Source organism: Argiope bruennichi, chromosome 8, assembly GCF_947563725.1.
Source record: "Argiope bruennichi chromosome 8, qqArgBrue1.1, whole genome shotgun sequence".
In the NCBI taxonomy this organism is placed as follows: Eukaryota; Metazoa; Arthropoda; class Arachnida; order Araneae; family Araneidae; genus Argiope; species Argiope bruennichi.
The window spans coordinates 10,190,076-10,213,931 of record NC_079158.1 but is presented as its reverse complement, the minus strand read 5'-3'; the positions used below and the strand labels follow the sequence as shown (position 1 = coordinate 10,213,931).

The following is a 23,856-nucleotide window of genomic DNA, read 5'->3' as shown; positions in this document are numbered from 1 at the left end:
ATGCTTAGATTTTTGCAATCAAATTTCAGTTTTACCATGAATTAAATTTCCATATTTTGAAAATCTCTCTTTACTAAACTTTTTTCAGTAATTGATTTTCAGTGAAAACTATTTCTATATTTCAAATGCAGTTTCTATATATGGATTTTTTTTATTTTTTTTTTGCATAAAATGATATTTATACTTTATAATAAAAAAATGACCATTGATTCCATAAGAATTAATTAAGAAATAATAAACTGTTTCATTGACTGCTAACTGCAGTAGAAATTTCAAAAGATTTAAAGTTGTTTATGAAGAAGCTATAAATACTTCCAGTGAGTCATTTTATTTTTAACTTCTCTTATATGAAAATGTTTCTTCATTTGGAGCAAGATTTTTACTTTAAATCAGAGTAGTTTTACTTTTCTTATAAGTATGTTTTTTGAAGATAAATCTTAAAGTGTGAAAGGAAAGTTGAGCTTAATAAAGGATATCGAAAGAAGAATGCAAAATGAAGACCTGTCGGGAAAAAAAAGAAAAGAAAAGAAACTTCGGCATACATGAATTAATAGTTTGAAAAATCGTTATTTAAGCATGTTTTTAAATATATTTCTTTAGTGTTTTAGTTCTTGTAAGTCTTCTTTAATCTTAAAAAATAATATTCTTAATTATTTTTTATAAATAAATGTAAATTTTGCTGTGTGTATTGAAATGTCCATATGCCTAATTTTTTTTCGGCCTAAGTGAAGATTAGTGTGCACCAGCCGATTGTCGCCAATATTGCAACCCATCGGATCCCTCTTATAGCAACCGTACTGCTGTTTTGTTTACTACTTTTTGCAATGGTTGAGTTGTTCTTAAACTACAATTAAATTATGAAAAATGTTAAATTAAAAATATTAAAAAAATATCGATTAAAGATTTTACTTTTGTTCTTTATTATAAAGAAATTTAAGCTTATATTAAAAGTTATTTTCTTCTTTCTTTTTTTAATGTGAATACGAACAGAAAATATTTATTCTTTTGCAATTTTTAATTGTCAATATTCGCGTTAAAAAAATCGTCTGCATTCTCACTTTCAAAGACAGCTGCAAATGGAATTCTTCGCAGTTCTCGTAATTCTTTTGGTGTTATAACGGTTGGTTCCCTTCATAATTTGTTATGTCGGGATTATTTCGAACCTGTAGAATGGATGAAGATCGAGTTAAATATGCATACATATATATTTTACGAGTTAAGGAAATTAGGAAAGGATGCTTGTTTGAAATTTTGTATTGAGAATGGTTTGATATCGAACCGGCAGAATGGATGGAAGGTGAGTGGAATATATTCTTTTACAAGTTGATGAAGGTGGGGAAAGTATGTTTGTTTGAAATTTTGTATGGAGAATGTTCCGATTGCTTATTTCTCCGTTTTTTCTTTTCTCTTGGTTATGTACTGTTTCTGTTTTCCACACAGTCTTTATGTTCAATGTGCTAGCGAAGCTACTAGGTTCCCGCTCCCGCTGCTAGCGAAGCCGTAGGATGTTTTTTTTTTAAGTTAAAAAATTCTGCCCGGTGCCTTCTACAGATGCCCAAGGCATCTGTAGAAGGCACCGGGCAGTATGAAAAAAAAAAAAAAAAAAATACTTATCAGTAAAAAGTTCTAATTAGATGGCGGGAAATAGTAACCGTAACTGTTCCGCGGAAGTATTTGTTTATTTTGTCCGCCACCTTTATTGGCGACTTGGCATTGTTGGCGCAGCTGGGTGCACACTAAAATTCACTTTTACCTTTTTTTCTTCTAAAAATCTTCCATTTGTGTTATACAGAGGATTAAATGGAATTGATTTATCTTTTTGTTATTTTTATCATGAAAAACAAAAATAAGACATTTGGTATTTTATAACTAAGTTTATTTCTTAAGTAATTGTATTAAATAATTTAGGATTTACCACTTTTTCACACTGATTTTGAGATGAGCATGTAAGATACAAAGTAACATGTGTATAACAAAATGCCTCACACTTTCTAAACACAATCGTTGACAAATTCAACAAGATCTTGTTAGAAAATGCAAACATGAGTCAGAAATAATTTATAAATAAGTTATAAATGGATAAATAAGTCTGTTTTCCAATAAAGTGGTTAATATATGAAAATAGATATTGGTGAAATATTGTTTTGAAAAGCAGTACTGTTTATTATCACTAATTTTCCATTAAGAAAGAAAATCACCGTATCTTGCTTTTTGTGAGCAAAATCAGAGTTAAGGTTATGAACAAATTAGTGTATTGAAAATTACTTTTCTAAGGCAAATATGTTAAAACCAGGATTTTATTCATAAGTTTCTTATACAGCTACTAGTTAAATGAAAGATTAAACGAAATTTGTTTAGAAAGTGGGCTATTAGAGTCAAGTACTATTTGATTACGGTTTATCGTCATTTCAAAATGGCCATAATATAATTCATTTGCATTATATTATGTGGGCAATATTTCCACCGGAAAAGAAATTTTTCCTTTGTTTTATTATGATTACATCATCATATATTACCAAAATTGGCAATGAATGCCACTGACATTGAAAGAAAAAGGAGAAGTATAATGAATTATTGGAATATAAAAACAAAGCTATGTAGCAAAGTAATCAGAAGTTTTGTCCATTAGTGGAACAGTATAAAAATATGGAGATTATATTTCTTATATATTTCTCATAACTGATTAATCTCACTCTCGGTTATGGAAAACTCTACAACTATCAATTAAAAAATTTAATTAAATACCCACACATGAGGAAATCTAATCTACCAGAAGAAAACTAATAAAAAGCATCAATATATTATTTTGACATCTACTTTATTATGGAAAAAAAAAATTGTGAGTTATATCTATAAATATAGTATAAAGTATAAATTGGCAAATTTGAAATGTAAGATAAGCTAACTGTGCTTTCCTTTGCAAAATTTTAAATAAAGTATCTAAACGATTAAATTGCATTTAAGCTTTTAATTGTATATTAACAAAGTATTCTGTTAAAATAACTTCTGTTTAGTAAACATTGTACAGTAACTTTTCTAAAATAATACTTTTAATAGATTCATTAGAATTTAATAGATTTGAAAGTGAAAGAGTAATACATAATTAATATATTAAATATTTCAAGGATTTATTACAAAATCTCAATCATAATTTTAATGATTCTATTGAAAAAAATAAAATCATTCTATTTCAGATAGTTAAAATTGTTATAATAGACAAAAAAAATTACCTATTTATGAAAAAAGTTTCAAAATTCGCCTGAAACTAAATTTCCATTCTTTAATATTTTCATGACATTTAAATGAAATAAATGTGTTTTTTCCCCCTTATGATAAACATTCACTAGTAATTTATATATATGTATATTTGCAGATGCATTTAATCATGCTTTCATAAGCAAATGATAAGAAGAATTTCATGCACCTCTTTCAAAGAAAATTTAGTGTAATTATAGAAAACTTTTATGTATTTTTTAAAACCAAAATCATGTAGCTGTTTCAAATAGAAAAAAGAAATGCCAATGCCTTATCTTTCAAAATGTTACATTGAAACATTATTAACAATTTTTAGTATTTGTCCAGTTAAAATTTGGGAACTTCTATTATGTAAAAGAATAATTGCGTCCCTTGCATACATAAATTTATAAAGGACATTAGCGAATATCATTTATTTAAGAGTGATAAATTCTATTCTATTCGATGTAGCAAATTTTTCTTTCTTTATTTTATGAAAGCAGAAAAACTTACTAGGATTATAGATTTTTAAGTCAACATGGCTATTAAATTAAAAGTTAATTTAAAACATGAAATAATTTCTAAGACCAATATTCAAAAATTTAAAGGATGTTTAGCAAGAGGAAATTCTTGCAAGCTCTTCAAAATTTTAAAATCTATAAATAGTTGCCTATTTGATTATCCGATTGGTTAATATTCGATACCATCTTCTTAATTTGGAAAAATTGTGGCTAATGGGTAAACTGTAACAAGTTTAATTTATTTTTCCATACCTTAAACTTTTTCATGTGTCCAAGTAAATATTTCATTTTGAAGACTGCTATGCAATATACAAGATTGCTTTTGTTAAATTAAAAGAAACAGAATCTATAGAAAATAATGGGAACAAAAGTGTTGATAAGAAGATTTTATAAACTATTTTGGGACGTATGTTTTGTAGTTAAGAGATATAACATTATTATATATTTTAACTTAGAGTATAACTCTTGCAGTTAAGAGGTATATTGTTAATTTGAACAGATTTTTCTGTTCGAATTAACAATCAACCTCTTTATTAGGATAGATATCGAATTAGTGATGCGAGTTAGGAACTAGAAGTGAAGATACAGGTTCTTTTATTTCCAGATTCATTTTTTATTCATTTTAATTATTAATTGTAATAGTAGATAGTTTGATATTTTACACGGAATAAACATGGAGTTTTAAAAAATTAGTTAAAATGCTGTGTGCCGATTCTGTGAGTAAGATATGACTGTTTAATTTGAAATTTTTGATGTGATAATTCAATAAATTTGGCATTAAATTTGATTCAATTAAGAGTGCTTGCTTGGCAAAAATTTTTGGAATTTGATGGCTGGTCTGTTTTTAAATCGGATTTTATGATTACTGGTTGAAGCATTAAAATCATTTATTGCTTTACATGCATAGTATTTATATTCTCGGCATATTGAAAAATTAACCAAGTCAAAAGAAAAGTAGTTAAAGTATTCTTATTTTAAGGTGCCATTTCCATAATAGAAAATATTATGCATATCAATATATGTGCAGCATTTATTGTATACTTATAATAGATTTGTATATGTGCTTTTCCTTATTACTGAGACAACACTTTAAAGTAAAAACAACAAAAAAAGAAAGAATAGAAAAATAATTTTTCTTTTTCTTTTGTTTTTATATATTTTGGTAAATCACATTATAATTTCGTTAATTTATGTTTATAATTTCGACCTCAAATAATCCTTACTTTGTAAAGAAATAAGTAGTAATTTCAAATTAATATGATTGGCAAGTTACATCTAGTTTCAGCGATGTGTTTGGAAACTGCCGTGCTAAATTCTTACGGGAAAGAGAATTTTGATAGTAAACCAGGTTGGAACATAACTGACACCACATGCGTTGCAAAAATAATTTTTCAGAATGAGATTCCATTGAAACATATAGATGTAGAATACGACTAGCCTAGCACGTTACCCATCTATCATTAAAAGAAAGTAAGAAATACCAGACGATTTATTTACTCAATCCTTTGGAAATATGTCTGTTGAAATTTTTGAGGCTGTTCTGTAGATTTTTTTTCGGTCTATGCTATGTCTTTGAAGAGTTATCTGGGGTATTCTGTTGAAAAAGTTTGAAAAGGGACACCACCCCCGCCCCCTCTTTTGCCCCGCACGGATTTGTTTGATCCGTGCTATGCCCTTGAAGTGAAAACTGCCGAAATTCTATTGAAATACGTACTTTAAAAAGATAGCGAGGTTTTTTTTTTTTTTTTTTCCCTGGCTCATTTTTACTTTTGCCGATATTCCGTAAAAATGTCTTGGTTCCAGATGTGTTGCCATCTATACGTTAAAGCAAGTGTCAGTTTGTTCATCCGCAATAGGCAAATAATCCATTGCAATTAAAGGTTACCTAACATTTTTCAAGCAAACATATTGCTCATCCATATTTACCAACGTTAACTATTGTACCATTTCACCCAACCACCAATTAAGATTCCATGCATATTTCTAAATCTAGCAAAACATCAGTGATTGCTTCTTGTATGTATTGAGATGCACCAGAAGCTGCTGTAATATATTCCAAGTACTTCGACTCTGGCTCCATAATCAATGAAATATGCTCTTCAGTAATGCTCTATCCTTTTGCAATATAATTAATCTTTCTACTTTATATATTTAAAATTATAATATAATTAAAAATCCGGTTTTTATTTATTGATATGTTCCAAAAAAATTCTTTGCTGATTTTTTTTTCAGTTTCCATTTATTTTCTAGTTAAGATAAGACACTTTATGCAATTTCATTTAATTAATTGTTATTAGCACTCTCACCGTTTGTCAACTAATCACATTGGCTATGTGATGTGATGAATAGATCACATCGATTCTCTCTGGTATTTCCGAGAATCGATAAATAATTAAAACAGTAATATGAACTGATCACTCATCTATATAAAAATAAAGCATTTTTCCATCTACTATTAAAAAGTTGATTTTGGGGAGTATGAGCGGTGCATTCATATGAAAAAGAAGCGGCATTCATTCTGCATTGCAAATACTATTTTCGCAGAGACGACAACATTTTCTTTCGATAACTAACTTATTTCAAAACATTTCCATAACATATTTTACAAAAATACCGACTTCATATTTTACAAAAATACCGACTTGAAGAAAAGTAAAATTTTACTATCCTTTTCTTTTTTCTTTTTTTTTTTCGTACTATAATCATATTTGTCCACATGCCATCGATGCCCATGAACTCCGATTTTTTTCCCTCGCATTTTTCTTCCAAAATATTCATTATTTTATTTGTTGTAAGCAATGTCCACATAATTCATTCATGTTTTTTAACTAGCTGGCTGAAATATCAAACTGGGATTTTTTTCCTATCATGGTGGAACTCTTTTAACTTATTCTTTAATATTTTAGGGTGAGATTTTGAAAGGCTTTTGCATCTCAGATGATACATCTTCAATATTGCTTTCATATGTTTGTGTTGGATTGTAGGAATTGAAATGTTTGACTTTACATCTTCAACTTTTGGCTCAGCGATGTCTTGAAGCTCCTTATACATATTCGCTTTATGAGTTTCGTTATCATGTTTTATGATAAACTGGTTCCACTCATGAAATTTCATAATATCCTCGTAAGTTAGAACCACATTGAACTTAATATTACTTAAATTACCAAGTAATGGACACTTCTATGTTGAAATAATGCAATCTATGATTAAAATAGTTAATCAGCGGGAGTAGTGTTCCCACAACTTTCTCGAATATTATATAATAAAAACGCTAACACAGAGAACACCTTTCATGACATTGGCGTAAAATAATTACGAAAAATTAACATTTAGCGTCTTTAATGAATACATCGCGTTATCCGTGGCGATTAATCCCTGGCCTAATATCCGAGAATCGACGTGTTTCAGAGGCCTTTCCCCAACCGATTGGAACCAAAATTTGACACAGAATCCCAATTTGCGTTTTTAAGTTATCGCATTTACAAGTAGTCGAGAAAGTACAGTCTGACAAACAGTCAACTCTTTGTTGAATTTGGCTCAAAATTTGATAGGTGACTACATCATAGATGTTAAATCTTGTACCGAATATTATTCATCTAGCTCGTTTCGTTTTGTTTTTATTGTATTACTAGCCTCCTTTGGCGACCAGCCGGTTCGCCAATCTTAATGTTCGTTAAAATTTTAATAATTAAATATTTTATGCAATTCCTACTTTAATAACTTGATTTTGATAGTCATATAATTCACTCATAATATTATAAAGTCCTTCAGTCATAACGTAAAATGTATCTCTCTAAGTTTCTGTTAGCTCCCGTAGAATTTATGCTTTAAATTAAAGTGGAAAGGATGAATCTGCAATTAATATAATAATATTTTTTACTGAAACAAAGCATTTTTTTATAATATGATTACTGAAAACAAAGTCACTGAGCGTTTAAACTTTATGGTCACTAAAGAATATATATCTTAATTTATGTAATATCTAAAGAATTTGTCAACAAAATTTTCTCAGATTCATCATGAGCAGATTGATTAATTAACAATATTTAATTTTAAATGCATCAAACGCCGGCGTCCTGGCATAGGGGTAGCGCGTCTTCCCCGTGATCTGGGCGTCCCGGGTTCGAGTCCCGGTTTGAGCATGGTTGTTCTTCTGTTGTTCTATCTGTGAGATGTGTGAATGTGCCCTCCTGTAAAAAGGGGTTGTGCAAGCGAATGAGTGATGCGTGAGTAGCAAAATCGTACTCTTGGCCCTAGTTGGCGCTGCTATTAAAAATAAGAGACGTTCCCCCTCAGGCTTAAATCGCTGTCTTCGTAACAGCGGGCTTGTCAGTGGCAAGTGCCATAAGAAACAAACAACAACAAACAAATGCATCAAACACTAAAATAATAAACAGAATCGTTTAAAATAATCGGTCGAAAACAGGTTTAAAAAAACGATATGCTTAAAACTATAAGCATATACAAAAAATATATAACTAACATAAATACAATTTAATTACAAAAGCACACAACTAACCTAAAAATAATTTAAATCAAGTCCGAATCTGTTGAAAATCCGTTGAATCCGTTGTCAACAATCAGAACACAATGCGCATGCGTGAATTTTCAACGCCAGTTACGGTAACACAAATGCGTGAATTTTTCTACGCCAGTTGGGGTAACGCTATGCAGATTATAAATTTTTAATTTCCTTCATTCTGTTTTATTTTAATTCAAAAGTACTTCAGAATGAATCTGAAAGATCGATTCATTAACAATGTTTCATTTTAAATGCATCAAACATTAAGAAAATAAACAGAATCGTTTGAAATAATCGGCCGAAAAATGTTAACCGTAGCCTCTTTAGTGTGGGGAAAAAAAAAAAAAAAAAACTGAAGCCTTACTCATTTGGCGTTGGGGAAAAATGAAAAGTTATTTTGGTGGGAAAGTTAGTTTTTAATTAATAATTAAAATTCTAATTAAAAATTCAAAAAAAGGGACCCCAGTTGCACATTCCCGACCTCCAAGATATACATGTACCAAATTTGGTAGCTGTAGGTCAAAGGGTCTGGCCTGTAGTGCGCCAACACACACGCACACACACACACACACACACATTGAACTGTATATAAGTATAGATATTAGACAAACAAACTTCTCCTGAGCAGATTTTGCTCAAAATTTGATAGAAATTTACAAATTTTGTGTAAAGACCATGCACCAAATTTCATCCTTCTAATTCAAAGCGTTTTTGAGTTATCTTTGTCACAGACCGACCGACATTATACTAAAAATATATTTTTCGAACTCAGAGAGGTCTAAAAGTGGGGATTCGTTAAAATCTCGTTCGAATTTTTTGACGATTATTATGTTTTCTCTATACTTCATATACGAGAAAGTGAAAAAGAGGGCTCACGGAACGGCTAAATCACTCGTCTATCTCTTCTGTTGATCTCTTTCCTCAGGCAAGACTATTGTAGTGGATGTTGGCTGTTCCATTGTGTTCACTTGCATTTATGGCAGTGTCCTACAGTTATGACGAATATTCGATTTTGTCCATAGTTTAAACTGAAAACCATTTCGATAATCGAAACTTTGAAAACAATCCGAGGACAATTTGTAAAATTATTATAATTAAATAATATTTATCACATTACATTGAGGCCATTTAGCACTGTTTTATCATTTGCCCTATAAAAAAAAATGTAAAGATTTTTTCGACCCACCCTTTTGTACGTACAATAACTCGGAAATGCTATAAGCTATAGTGATGAATTTTGTTACGAAATGGTCACTTTGAGAATATTTCTATTGGGTTTACACTGAACTCTTTTTTGATAGAGAGGATATTGGAAATGTATTCACATTTTTTTAATGCCATATAATTTTGTAGCCTTTTCTACATTGAAAAGAACTAAATTCATCAACATAATACTTTTATAAATAAATGTAACTATAAATAAACTTAATTCTTGCTGCTTCATATTAAAGTCTGTGCTGAAATTCTATCTAGCTAATCATTTATAATCTTCAGCGTTAAAAAAAACCATAATGATTAGTAATTCATTCTGCTAACAGAAACTCTTTCATCTTGAATTTTTTGATGTATAAAAAATTTACATTCTTTTACACTCATTGTTTAATTTACTGGTATAGGAGGTTATTTATTTACTCTTTTAATTCTTTAAAATATATATGTTGATTTTTAAAAATAGGTCTCTCATTTTTCAATTTAAAGTATCTATTTGATATTTCTTTACTGTATTCAAATGTATTATTATTTTATATTTAGAAGAATTGTTGTATAATAAATTTATATCTGCTGAAGATGAAATGGCAATTTGTAACCTAAAAAGTATCCTCCAAATTTCATTGAAATAAATTGCTTTCTTTTAAATTTATTTTGATTATAATTCACAGAACATGATGTTATGCATTTTATAATATGAATCTTTTAGTAAACCTTTTTTTCTTTCTTTCTATGAAAGCATTCTAACATGCAGGTACGAATAAATGAACTAGCAATATGTTTGTTAGATTTAAGTGAACAAAAAGTTTCATTCCAAAATGGAAATTATCTTTTCAAAGTTTAAGCCATTTTCCAGTTTCATTTATTTTCAACGATATATATATATACTTGTTTTGAAATATGTTGACATTCTTTTACCTTGAATGTCACAGTACAAGAGTTAAATGCATCTCTGCTATCACGATTTGAGAGATGTAAATATCAACACATTACATAAAAAAAATTAGTTACAAAGCAAATTAATGTGAAAAAAGTCACATTTGCATGTGTATTTGAAAGGAGATGTCAAAATTGAAATAAAAAGAGAGTTAAAAAAAAGATTTATAAATTACAAAGTTGAATGATTATAAGATTTTGAGTTTTACAATTGTGCTGGAGCCTTATAATGCTATGGTAATATTTCCGTAAATTTATGTTAAGTTTCAGATTCTTTGAATAATAAAAATATATATAAGTGTAAAGGAAAAAATGTTAACTTTATTTGAAGTATATTTTTTTAATATATAATTATAAAAAGTTTTGAAAATTATTTTTATGAATCAATATGGATGTTATGTTTTTGTAGGTGTACAAAGTTCCTCAATGTCTTACACGGAATTGGAGCAAGGTTATCAAGGGTTGAAACAATCGCGTCCGTATTTTTACATTGGAGAGGATGAGTACCCATCATCACACAAAACCCTCAAGGTGATTAATTCCTTACATATTTTTTTCCTTTCAATACATTTTGTAATGTCTCTGATTTGTACTTTAAGAAATAAAAAGAAATTAGAATGAAATACCTATATCCCTTTGTATTGCTTTTATAAATGACTTCCATGCATCATTGTTGAAGACAATGGAATTTAACTTGAATCTCTTCTTTATTTAGTTATAATTGTTTGATGTTTCTTCAAGCTTTTTATGCAGTTGATCTGTACTGTTTTGTATGAGAACAAATGGAGCATTTCAACTCTTCTTCTTTCTCAAGGAGAATTAAATATAAACTAATATCTCTTTCTTGAATATTGAACTTGTGAAAACTTTTTGAAAATTATAATTCCTCTTTATTGGCGATCTGATCGAAATTACTATTTCTGATATGTAATTTTCATTTTGTTATTTTCTTAATAATTTCCGAGTCCTTTGTGCTCTCTGAAATTCTAATTCTTCTGCTAATTTCTTAGTTCTGTCTGTTCTTTTATTAATAATTCTTTTTACCTTTAATTTGGCATATTCATCACAAGTTTTTTAAGTTTTAAGATCTTTTTTCATTCTTTTGTTAAATTCATCCTTTAATTTTTTGGTTGATATTTACAAATCGTCTTTGTTATGTAAAGATAATTTAAATGTAGTTCATAGTTTGCATTAGAAATAAATACAATGTGACGATTCCCGTAATTAAATTTCCTTATTTAAAACTGGTTATAGTTTTAAACATTCGTAAAAAAAAGTATGAAATTCTGTGCATGGTTAATCAAAGGAAGGGAAAAATATTTAGCAGATAAGAAATTTCCAAATATCATCACAAAGGGTATATGAACTTCAAATCTAGTTTTGCCTTTTTTTTATGGCATGATTCCTACATCAGCATTTGGGAAAAATTCTTGAAATATAGATTGTTTGTTTTGTTTTTAAATGTATTGGCTGTTACAGATAGTATCAAATACTCATTTTGAAAGTCCTATTTGAGAAATATCATGGGATAACAGAATTTTCATTATTTAGCAATATGAACAGAGACATTTTGCCATCTGAACATTGAATTTTGAAGAAGTAATTAGCTTTTGCTGAAATAAAAAATCAAAATAACCCTTTATAAATTAAACTCAAAATATTTGTAATTAAAATAATAAACAAAATGTGGTGTCAAACGAAAATATAAATTAATATTGTTATTATCAACTTCCTTCTAAGCCATAATATCATTAAAAATTTACTCACAATACTTACTATATCAAAGTTAATTAAGCATCAAAGTAATGAAGTACCTTTGTAATTAGTGACCATAATGAGTTTAAGTATCTAAGAGATCCATCTTAAATACTTGTCAGAGCCGGATAACCTGTTTAACACTAAATGTACTAGTAGTTCACCAATACATTGGAAAAACAACATTTGACTGCCCGCAGTAGGTTTGATGTTAATTACACCATTGCTGGTCTGATGTGTGATTGGGACATATGTACGTAAGTGTAACTTCAGTTTACTGTTTATTATCTAATATCAACATAAGTCCATCTTTAATTATTTTATCAGCAGATTTGAAACAGCTTGGGGTTTGTACGGTCATACTTTTGGTTTGATTTCCGTCTCTCTAGAAATTTTTATAATGCAGATCTCAATTAACTGATAATAAATAAATATTGTTTTTCTCAGAAGAAAGTTTAATAACTTTTCAGTTTAAATGAAAAATGTAATCACAAATGAAGGACAACAACTCAGATCAAATGAAGTTACTAATGATGCAATTATAATCGTTTTTTGATGACATTTTAATTAACATGATAAATTGATTAGTCTTTGTTTTCTGAAGTCTCCCCCTCCCTAAATGTTTATTTTAAATGTTTTATGACATTTTAATTCTTAAGAATATTCTTAAAAAATTACATAAATGCTTTTAGTTTTTGATATCTCTTGTACAGATATTTTTTTATGGTTAGAAGGGTGGTAGAAAGGTTTTTTATGGTTAGAAGGGTATTCTGTTGCTTTTAGTGCTTATTCATTGGTTCCAAATTAGGAAATTTTTTTAAAAATTAGCATTTGCATGCATACAATGTAACAAATAACTTAATTGCTAAACTATAGGTAAATGAAAATTCACATTACTTTATAATTGCCTGAAGTGACAGTTTTCTTTTGAATTTTTTTTCCTAAATGTAAAAATTTATACTATTAAATAGAGTCATCGGTATTTCCCGAAAAACTGAGGCAGGGCTTCGGAGCCCTAAGCGTAACGACAAGAAGGAAGAGATACATAATTTTTTTTATATTGGTGTTTTTATTTAAAAAATGTAAAATAAAACTTTGTTAAAAATATATTAATCTCATTTTTCAAGCCAGAAAATTATTTACAAATATGTGCTTCTTTCATGGATCCACGATTTCCCGCTTTTTTTAATATCTTTTTTCTCTATTTTAACAAATAAATAAATAAATAAAGACAGGGAAGAAAGAAAGGGGGGGGGGAAGCAGCAATTTATTACAGAAGAAATAATCCACCTAGAAAATCTGTATTAACAGGGGATAGCTTTAAAAGGCTTTCAACTTGCAAAAGAAAATGCCCTTTGATAATTTGCTGCTGCAATCTGCACCGCTAATTGATCCTATTTGTTAAAACATTCTCTTTCTTTCACATTAATGAAAGAATTTCCTGATCTGGCAACTAATGTTCTTAGTGTTGCAAAAAGAGGTGCTTATGAGATACATAAGTATCTTTCTACCAGTTTACAGCAACCGCAGCAGAAGGAATCAGTGGATAATTATGAGTAGAAATTGAAAATTTCAGACAATTTTCATTAATGTCAAAAGGGTCATGTGTCATTCTCATCTGTTTTCATGGGCCAAAAATTGAGTTGAGTTTTAGCATTATGACCTCAGTTGTCACTTCTGAAACAAATAGACTAAGTGCAGAATCACTTTCCTTTCAGATTGTGAAGTATGGATATGTGTCTCAAAAGAAATCATGCTTAAAAAGAAGTTGCAAAAAAGGAAGAATTATTTAAAGATTAAGTGGACTGAAATCTCTGTAAAAATATGAATTCAGCAGCAATGAACTACAGCAAAAGTATTTAGGGAAAAAAAAATGTATGTAGCAAGCAGTAAAGTCCAAAGAAAGTACTAGTGTCAATAAAAGCTGCAAAGGAAATATCTGAGATAGTTGTCAAATTGCAGAGAAATATTTATCTGAAAAAATAAGGTCCCAAGTTTCAAAAACTTTTTCCACATCTAAATCTTGTACACAGAATAAGGATACATGCTGTACCAATTTGACTGATCCTCAGAAGCAAACTATGAAACATCTACTGAGTAAGGTCAATGAAAAGACAGTAAAACAAACAAAAAGAAACAGTAATGTGTCTGAGATATCCCACAAAGGTCCATTGATCATTAAAGAAATGTTTTCTCAATTATGCTCATGAGGTATATTTGTAATAAAGTACTAGTTTTCCTCGCATATTTGTTTTCCTATTTGCATTTATATTTGTCTAGGTCAACAAACTTCATAAGGTATCTTTTTGAAAATCATATTCTATTGATTTCTTACTGTTATAAACATTTTCAATGAATATAAAAGACAATTGGGCTATAGTTTTCATAATTTATTTAATACACTGACTATTTAATTCATACTTTTTGTATATTTTTCTCTTCATGCGTTGTTTTATGTCACATTTTTGGATTTACATTTTTTATTTATTTATTGCCTTTTGGTCAAATAACTTCGTTGTATTTATCCAAGTAAAAATAAAGTTTGTTTTTAATTAAAAACAAAATACCTGCCTATGTATGCAATGACTTATCAGATTATGTCATTCCTGCTTTAAAGTGGCACCATGATACTAATTTAGACCAAAAGATTTTAGAAGAAACAAGTGGTTATTAGTAAGTATAATGGAAAAAAAAAAAGATGCTTCTAAAAGTGCTTCTTCTAAATCATTAAATAAGAAAAGGCAAATCAAAAATCAGAAATGAAACTGTTCTATTCTTCATTATGATAAAGCAAAAGTTTTTAAATTTTTAAATATCGTATGAAAGTCTTGGCAATCCAACTGAAACTATAGACCTGTTATGATCATATGGAATATTGAAGAACACCTTGCATAAAATTACTGAAAAGCGAAAAAAAATTTGAGATCTGGTGACTTTTACTTTGGAGATCTTTCGACCTTGGAGAATAATACAGGAGAGTAAGGTTAGGAATATAAAAAATAATGATTAATTATATGAATATGAGTTATTAAAAGACTCAGAATCTTATTTCAGGGTAAACATGTAGTGGTCAATGATAGATAATTCATGCACTTATCTTCATTGTTGTTTTAAGGTATGAAAAATGTTCTTAATATTTCCAAAATATTTCATCCCAAATTTCTGAAGAAATTAAATAAAAAATAGATCCATGTGAAAACCATTGATTTTGTGCAAATATTTCCTAAAGAGATCCCCTGAATATTTAAGTTCCTGTTATTTTAAGTTAAAATTTAAAAAATAATAATTAAATAGTGTTTATAATAACTAAATAGTATTTATTTAAAATAATAAAATTTTTATAGTTTTAAAGTTTTGGTAGAATTGTTGATAATAAATCATTGTTCATTTTCCTTGAAATTTTTTGAGATACACATCGGGTATGAGGTGTTTAAAGATTCTTGAAACTGTAGTTGAGACTAAATGATTAAAAATGGAATAAATAAATTACATGCAAAGCAATATGAAACAAAAAAAATGCTCATTTAATTTTACTGTCAAATGTGAATAGTTGAGCCTAAAAAAATAATCTTAAAAATTATTAATGAACATGCATCTTTAACTGTCAAAGAATAGAATTTTGTAATTCAAGTTCAAAAATATAGCAACACAATAATTTGCTACTGAACATTTTATTTTAATTATGTTGTATATGTTTCATATTGCTTTTTGTATATAAAATAACCAATTCTTAGAATATGATACCTAAATAGCTTCGGATATATATATCCTGTGGTGGTGCTTAGTGGAAATTTTAATGTAATACATATCTACAATACATTTATTGAAAACTTTTCATTCCATTGAAATGTATAACAAATTACTAAGAAAAATTAATGATCAATCTTAAAAAAAGTAAATCAATATAGTGGAGAGATATAAAAAAAGGGGAGGATACGCTAAGTCTAATGATAATCCTGCTGTTAATAAATTGAATAGCTTTTAACTGTGACAAACAAGTTAACTTTATTGATCATTGAATTATTGATTCATTTTTCTATATCCATTAATCAACTTCAATCTTTTATAATCAGGTATTTTAACAAATATAAATTAGAAGTAAACTTTTGAAAATGAACTTTTTATGATTTTTTAAAAATCTTCTTTTAACCTCTGGTGTTTCTCTGACTTTTCATTCACTTTTTCAAAAGAAGTTTTTAAGCATGCTTTAAAATTTAATTTAACAATGAAACTTCATATCAATTAAATGTTTATAGTTTAAAAAAAGTTGTGAACCATTTTTGTGAAATGAAATTATTTCATAAAAAATATAAACATGAGCATAAAACATACAAAATAACAAAATATAAACATAAAACATACAAAATATAAACATTTTTATAAACAAATTTTGGTAAAAATTTGAACATTTAAATCCTTTCTTAAATTTCATATCACAAGCTATTTTATCATGAAATTTTAAAATTTTAGTTCACTTTTTAACTTTTTTTTCTTGTCATAGTGTTTGATTTTTCTGAAAAGTTAAAATACAAACAAAGAAAATTCTGTGATTATTAAGATATAAAACTACAATGGTGACATTTTCTGTTATCTTTTAAAATTCTTCCTAATAATATTGTATATTAATAATTGTATATGGCAATTTTAGAATGTCTCTAAATTTTGATTAATTATGCCCTTGAATTAGTTTTTAAATTCATATTGTTGATTCTCTAGTTTTTTTTGTTCATCTTTTGAAAAATATTTTTAAAAACTATCCACATGAATTGATGTATATTTCACTTGGCATCTTGTACTTAAAATTATTGCAGTTTTTTTCATAGCATTGCAAATATCTGAAAAAATATAAGTAAGCCTTAAACTGCTGTTATGTAGTGAAAGATCATTTTGTATTACCTTAAAAAATATATTATTAAAAAGTTCTTATCAATAAAAATATCCGTTGCTCATTAAAAAGATCATTTTGGAAATCTGTGGATCATTTGGATGGCTCACTTTTATGAAACATAGGAACTTTAAAGACTATCTATTAAATAAGATAATTTTTTTTAACTTTAAAAACAACTTAAAAATTTTACAGAATTTGAACTTTCTAATAAATTATTAGGAAGCTAGTAAAGTGCATAATAGTCTATGTTAAAAATTCTAAAGATGCTTATCATGTTTAGTTTTACTTTTTAAGTTAAGATTTTTATTAGTTCAGTGAATTAACTAATATTGAATGCAGAGAATAATTTTTCTCGTTTAACTATTGCAGAGTAATTTATAATAAGAAGAAATGTTGTTTAAAGTAATTTTATTATAATCCATTTTTTAAAAAACAATGTAATAAAAATCATATTGAATTTTTAAAGAAAGCTTTTTTTTAATTTATAAGAAACAAAGCAATTAATATTGAATTTTCAGTTTTTAAATTTACTAAAAGGAAATTTATTGCATGTATTTCAAGAAAATAATGCAATATACATTTAATGAGTGGAATTTTTTCTGCTTTACAGAATGGGGTAGAAACATAAGCCACTTGAAGTTTACAAAAATGTTTTTGGAACTTTTTGCGAGAATTGCATAGTTTCTAACTTTGCTTAATTACTTAAAACAAACAAATTTTGATTAGTGCAATAAAATTAGCTGATTAGGTACATTCTTGCCTTATAATGTTAAAATTATTAAAAGTTTTTATAAGGAATAAAAAAAATGTTATATTCTGTGATAGATAGATGATATTTTAAAAGACTTTGTGTATAAAAGCTCTGATTCTGTTCTTGATTTTTTTTTTTTTTTTTTTTTTTTTTTTTGAAATGCTGAGCAAGATGCAAGAAATGGGGTTAGTGGAGATATGCACAACAAAATAAATGCTGTTGTCTCTGAAACATTTTTTTTAATTCCAAAGGAAGTTTACTTTTTTAGTTGATACTCATTTCTAATAATGCTAGATTTATTGTTTAATTGAAATTTTGAATATCTTGCAAGTTTACATTTTAAATTTGCAAGACATTTTTCATTTCCCCCTCATTTTTACCTTAATATTGTATGAGCAATTCTCAGATTATTTTAGCTTTTATAATTGTATCTCTATATATTTTTTCCTTCAATCTGATAATTTCAGTGCTTATGAAGTACTTTTTATTGTCTTTCATTCTTTGAGAAAAGTTCCTGCTGTTTTTGTATTTACTTTTAATTCTAAAATATGCTTTTCACATAAAAGATTATATCATTTGGAAAGCAGAGTCATTTAAAATTCTTGAACTATTAATATATATTATCTACCAATAAGTAATTGGACACCTGAGATAAAAACGATAAACACAATTTATTCATATTCAGTAGTTGGTAGAGCCTCCACCTGAGGGAATTGCACTGTGGGGCAGGCTTTCCACAAGTATTTAGATGGATGTATTCTTGGCTTGGAGAAATAATGTATGTTCTTTCACCGATTTTGGATAGTTGTTGTCCCCCTTAATTCGGTGATCCTACTTGCCCCAGAGGTTTTCTATAGGATTCAAGTCTGGACTCTGGCCAGGCTAGTCCAATCGGTTCACTCCATTTTTATCATACCAATTCATGGTGGACCTCACAATATGACAAGTGGTGTTGTCATCCTATAAATGACAATCATCCAACTCGTAAAATTGCCACAGCGTAGGAAGCACATTGTTGTCTAAAATAGTGGAGTAGGAGTAGGCTTTGAGCTTACCATGAATTGGGGTCAAGTGTCCCAATCATACCACCAGAAACATCCCCAGGCCATAATTCCATTTCCACCAAACTTTACTGAAAGCACAATGCATTCTGACAAAAGGCGTTCTCCATGCATACGCCAAACACAAACTCTGCCATCCGACTGATAGAGATTGAACCTTGATTCATCACATCAAACAACTGGTTTCAATTCGTCTATGGTCCAATTTCGATGCGCCTTGCACCACCTTAACCGAGTGGCGCGGCTGGAATTTGTAATCAAAGGCTTATGGGCGGCAACACGATCATGGAAACCAAGCAAATGTGCTTCCTTGCGGATGGTGTTTATCGAAACAACAGTCCCGGATGCTTGTTGGAACTCCTTGTGGGTACGTGGGTCATCGGTTTGGTGCGGTTTTTCTAAATTTCTTTGGACAGCACTCATCGGTCTCTATATCTTAATTTCGTGGTTCTGCTGATCAAGGCACAATCCAACAATCAACACTCACTTTCCACTTCTTAATAACAAAAGCCACTGTCGATCTTGGAATGTTTAACTCACTAGATATGTCCTTTAAAGATCGGTCATTTCTATGATATCCGACAGTTATATCTTTCTCTTAGTCAGACAGCTCTGAATTTCGTAAAATTTTGCATGCGGTTAATGCCAATGCGGTTCCCTAAACGATATTTAAGTACAGAAGGCGTGCCGTAAATCAGAACCGCAGTTATCCTCATTTGCATGGGTGTCCAATAGGGTGGAAAGAAAAAAATCACTTTTGATTTTTAGTTTGTAATAGCGCGGAAAAGATGTCTTTTGGTGTACATAAAATAAAGTATAAATATGAAAAATATTGGAGTAGGTCTTGAGGTGCCGCAAGCACGTTAAAGTTTCATAAAATTGAAATTTTGGTTCATTTTAAAGTTTTTTACGAAATAATCCACTTTTGATTTTTAATTTGTAATACCGCGGAAAAGTTGCCTTTTGGTACAGATGAGATAAATAAAAATTATTAATATATATATATATATATATATATATATATATATATCTTAATATATATAAATTATGTGTCACGTTGTTTGTCCGCGATGGACTCCTAAACTACTCAACCGATTTTAATCAAATTTGCACACCGTGTGCAGTTTGATCTAACTTAAAAGATAGGATAGCCCTTTTTTTGAATTTTTAATTAGAATTTTAATTATTAATTAAAAACTAACTCTTTCCCGCCAAAAAGATAGGATAGCCCTTTTTTTGAATTTTTAATTAGAATTTTAATTATTAATTAAAAACTAACTTTCCCGCCAAAAAATCGTTTCATTTTCCCCACCGCCAAATGAGTACGGTTTCAGTTTTTTTCCCCAAGAGTCATGAGGCTAGGCTTAAGATTTTTCGGCTGATTATTTGAAACGATTCTATTTATTTTTTTAATGTTTGATGCATTTAAAATTAAACATTGTTAATGAATCGATGTTTCACATTCATTCTTAAGTACTTTTGAATTAAAATAAAACAGAATAAAGGAAATTAAAAATTTCTAATCTGCATAGCGTTACCCCAACTGGCGTAGAAACACTCACGCATTTGCGTTACGTTTCGAATCCGAATGTTCGAATTATTCATGATCCTATCCGAAAACGTCTCTCAGGAATAAGATATCATGTTCCACAATTATTTTTTAATGCATACAATAAATTTGATACGTTGCAACGGATAAAGTATCACGATCTTATGTTTGAATTTTGTATTATTGTGCACGGTGGCAATTCTCAGAAATAAGATATTTTATTTGAAAATGATTAATTACAAACGTTTTAACGAATCACTGATTAATATAACATACTAAAATTCTGCTTTTTTTTAATTATAAAGAAGTTTGGAAAAATACTTGGAGGTGCACACGGATAATTATTACTTTTCGTTTTGAATGAATTCCGATTCTTTATTTGAATGTTTACTAAGAAAAATGTTGTACGGCAATAACATTTGTTACCTTCATTGAATTTTCAATTAAATGATTTTATTTCTTTTGTTAAGCATATCGTAAAAAAGGTAAGTGAACGAGCCAATAATAAGTTCCTCTAATCGGATAATAAAAAAAAATATTAACTCATTTGTATGCTAAATGAAATTTAATCTTTTTTATATAAATTATGGAAGATATGATAATAAAAAATGGTTACAATAATCGTTTCAGTTTTTCATTTCTTTACTAATAAACTGCATGTACGTATCAAGTTATGTCAGCTATCATTCACTTCAGCTACAATGCTTATCATTATTTAATAAATGTTTCTGAAACTGATTTCATTTTGTAAATGAATTCTGAATTATTGCAACAGACAAATGTATCAATGACGGAATAAATCTCATGGCAATTTCATGTGTGGAATATAGAACTTTTTTTTTAAATCTTTCCTTTAAGCTGAGGAAGCCAGAATCGGTATCACTGAAGTTAGAGGATTTATTATACATCATAAAGGGTTTATACTAAGAAGGAAGGTTTTAAGAAGGAACAAATTATTTGTTCATTATTTGACAGTCACAATTATCTGTTAGCTCCAAGCGATTCTAACAGATGGCGGTATCTGTTGACTGGATTGAGTAAGTATTCTAACAGATGGCGCTGTGTTAAAAGTACCAACGTTTCACATAAGCTACAATTTAATGGCATAACCACCACGTGCTGCTGAGGCTAAAGTATAAGTTAAATTTATTTCGTAGTAAACGCAATACAATGAAATTCAATTGTTCTTACTTTTTCAATTTTTGGTATTAGCATAGCCGACCACGTGTTATTTAGACTGAAGTATAAATTGAATTCATATTATAGTAAAAGTAATACAGTGCAATTCTTCTTGCTTTTTAATTATTAGTGTTTCATTGTTCAACAATCTTTAATTAAAATGCATGTTTAAAACAATCTTTCTTATGGCGAAGTGTTGAAACACTTCGATTGGCCATAAACATGCGCGTACAATTGCAAAATGATCCATCAGCACAAATATTTTCTGAACAATTACTAGATATTGGGAACGGTAAAATAGAACTGCAACCAAATACGAAATGCATTAAACTGCCAGATAATTTCTGCACTGTTCTTGAGGGGAAAATGAATTGATTCAGAGTATTTTTCCGGATATACAGAGTAATTACTTGAATCATAACTGGCTCAGTTATCGGGCTATTTTGGCAGCCAAAAATGTTGATGTTGACGAAATTAACCACATAACCTTCGATTAAAGATTGGTTCACCTATTCTCCTGCGTAATTTGAATCCATCTCGATTATGCAACGGTACGCGTTTAGTCATCAAAAAGATTACCGGAAATATACTTGAAGCTACCATTTTAACTGGAAAGTTTAAAGGAGAAGTGGTCCTGTTGCCACGTGTTCGGATGATACCATCAGAATCTACGATACCCTTCAAAAGGTTACAGTTTCCAATTCGTTTAGCTTTTGCCATGTCTATAAATAAGTCTCAAGGCCAAACAATGTCCATTTGTGGTTTAGATTTGGAAAATCCATGTTTTTTTCATGGGCAACTATATGTTGCATGTTCACGTGTAGGAAAACCGTCAAATCTATTTAAGTTAGCTAAAGACAGGTTAACCAAAAATATTGTGCACCGATTAGGGCTAAATTAAATTGAAATTAAAAGTATTTATAATTCAAAATAATAAACATTAAGAGAGTTTTAAATCTTTTATTAATAAACATTAATAAAAGATTTAAAACTATCTGCCCTACCTACCTCATTTATAAGTTTAAGTGTTACGTGTTTTTTACTAACAACTTTGTAATGTACTCATTTGTTACAAACTTGAAAACAAAAAATAAAGAAATTTAAATTTATTTTTTTTGTATTGATTTTTGCTCAATATCAACGGTAGTAGAAAATCAATCATAGAGGTCCCCATGTTTTTTTTTTTTTTTTTTTTTTTACAAATGGCATCTGTGTAAAAAAGCATGGTGGTCCCCATGATTGGTGTTCTCCTACCGTTTCCCTTGAATAGTTTACTACTATGTAATATAACAAAAACCTTAGCCACAGCAACGAGTGGGCGGGTCTGCTAGTATATATATATATATTAGGGTATATCTGTATATCTTGAGGTGCCGCAAGGACGTTAAAGTTTCATAAAAACACACTTTTAAGGATGCAACTTTTTAAGGATGTTTGCTTGTCTCGCTTATGAAATAAAAAGCTTTCATTAGACATTGTCATATGAATAAAAGTATAAAAACGTTTTGGCAACAAAGTATAAAACGTGAATGGCAACAACCACTTTTTCCTTGCGCAAATTGATCAGCGTTTTGAAAAACCACAAATGGCGTTGGAACGATTAGCGTGACAAAAATTTCTGCCGTAAAGCATTTGCATAATAAAGGACTAAGCATTGCATTATAAAGGACTAATGACAACACAGAGAGGTAAGAGGAAAAAAAAGCTTTTATTGGAATGGAAAGTTATAATTACAGGCTTTCAACGTGTTCACCTTCGTAGGCGACAGCGCATTGTATTCGGGAGATTGTGGACAACAATGCCGAACGTAACATGAAAGGAGGAATCTGCATAACTTCACGTGTTATGGCATCTTCCATATCTGACACATCTCGTGGACCAGGCGTGTACATCTTAGATTTCAGATAACCCCAGAACCAGAAATTCATAGGAATGAGTCGGGGGATCGCGGTGGCCACGAAACTGCAAAGTTACTAGAGATGACTATCAGCAAAGTTTTGTTGCAGCACTGGTTGAACACATTGGGCGATGTGTGGAGGAGCCCCATCTTGCATCCATACAATGTCCCTAATGACATTTCGTTGCTGCAATTCAAGAATAACGGAATTCTACAACTATGTCAGAATTGAAAGATGCGATAACACGTTAAGTTATGCAGATTCCTCCTTTCATGTTACGTTCGGCATTGTTGTCCACAATCTCCCGAATGCAATGCGTTGTCGCCTGCGAAGATGAACACGTTGAAAACCTG

The 23,856-nt window shown here is 29.2% G+C and overlaps 1 protein-coding gene across 8 annotated transcripts in view; it reads left to right on the top strand.

The window, feature by feature from the left end:
• Positions 1-23,856, top strand: part of LOC129981809 (inositol hexakisphosphate and diphosphoinositol-pentakisphosphate kinase-like) — a 141,452-nt gene that overhangs the window by 11,500 nt on the left and 106,096 nt on the right. For all 8 annotated transcript variants that reach the window (XM_056092832.1, XM_056092829.1, XM_056092831.1 and 5 more), the window contains one exon: positions 10,832-10,953. In XM_056092832.1, coding sequence (XP_055948807.1) covers positions 10,832-10,953 — 122 coding nt within the window. The remainder of the gene's footprint in view (positions 1-10,831; positions 10,954-23,856) is intronic.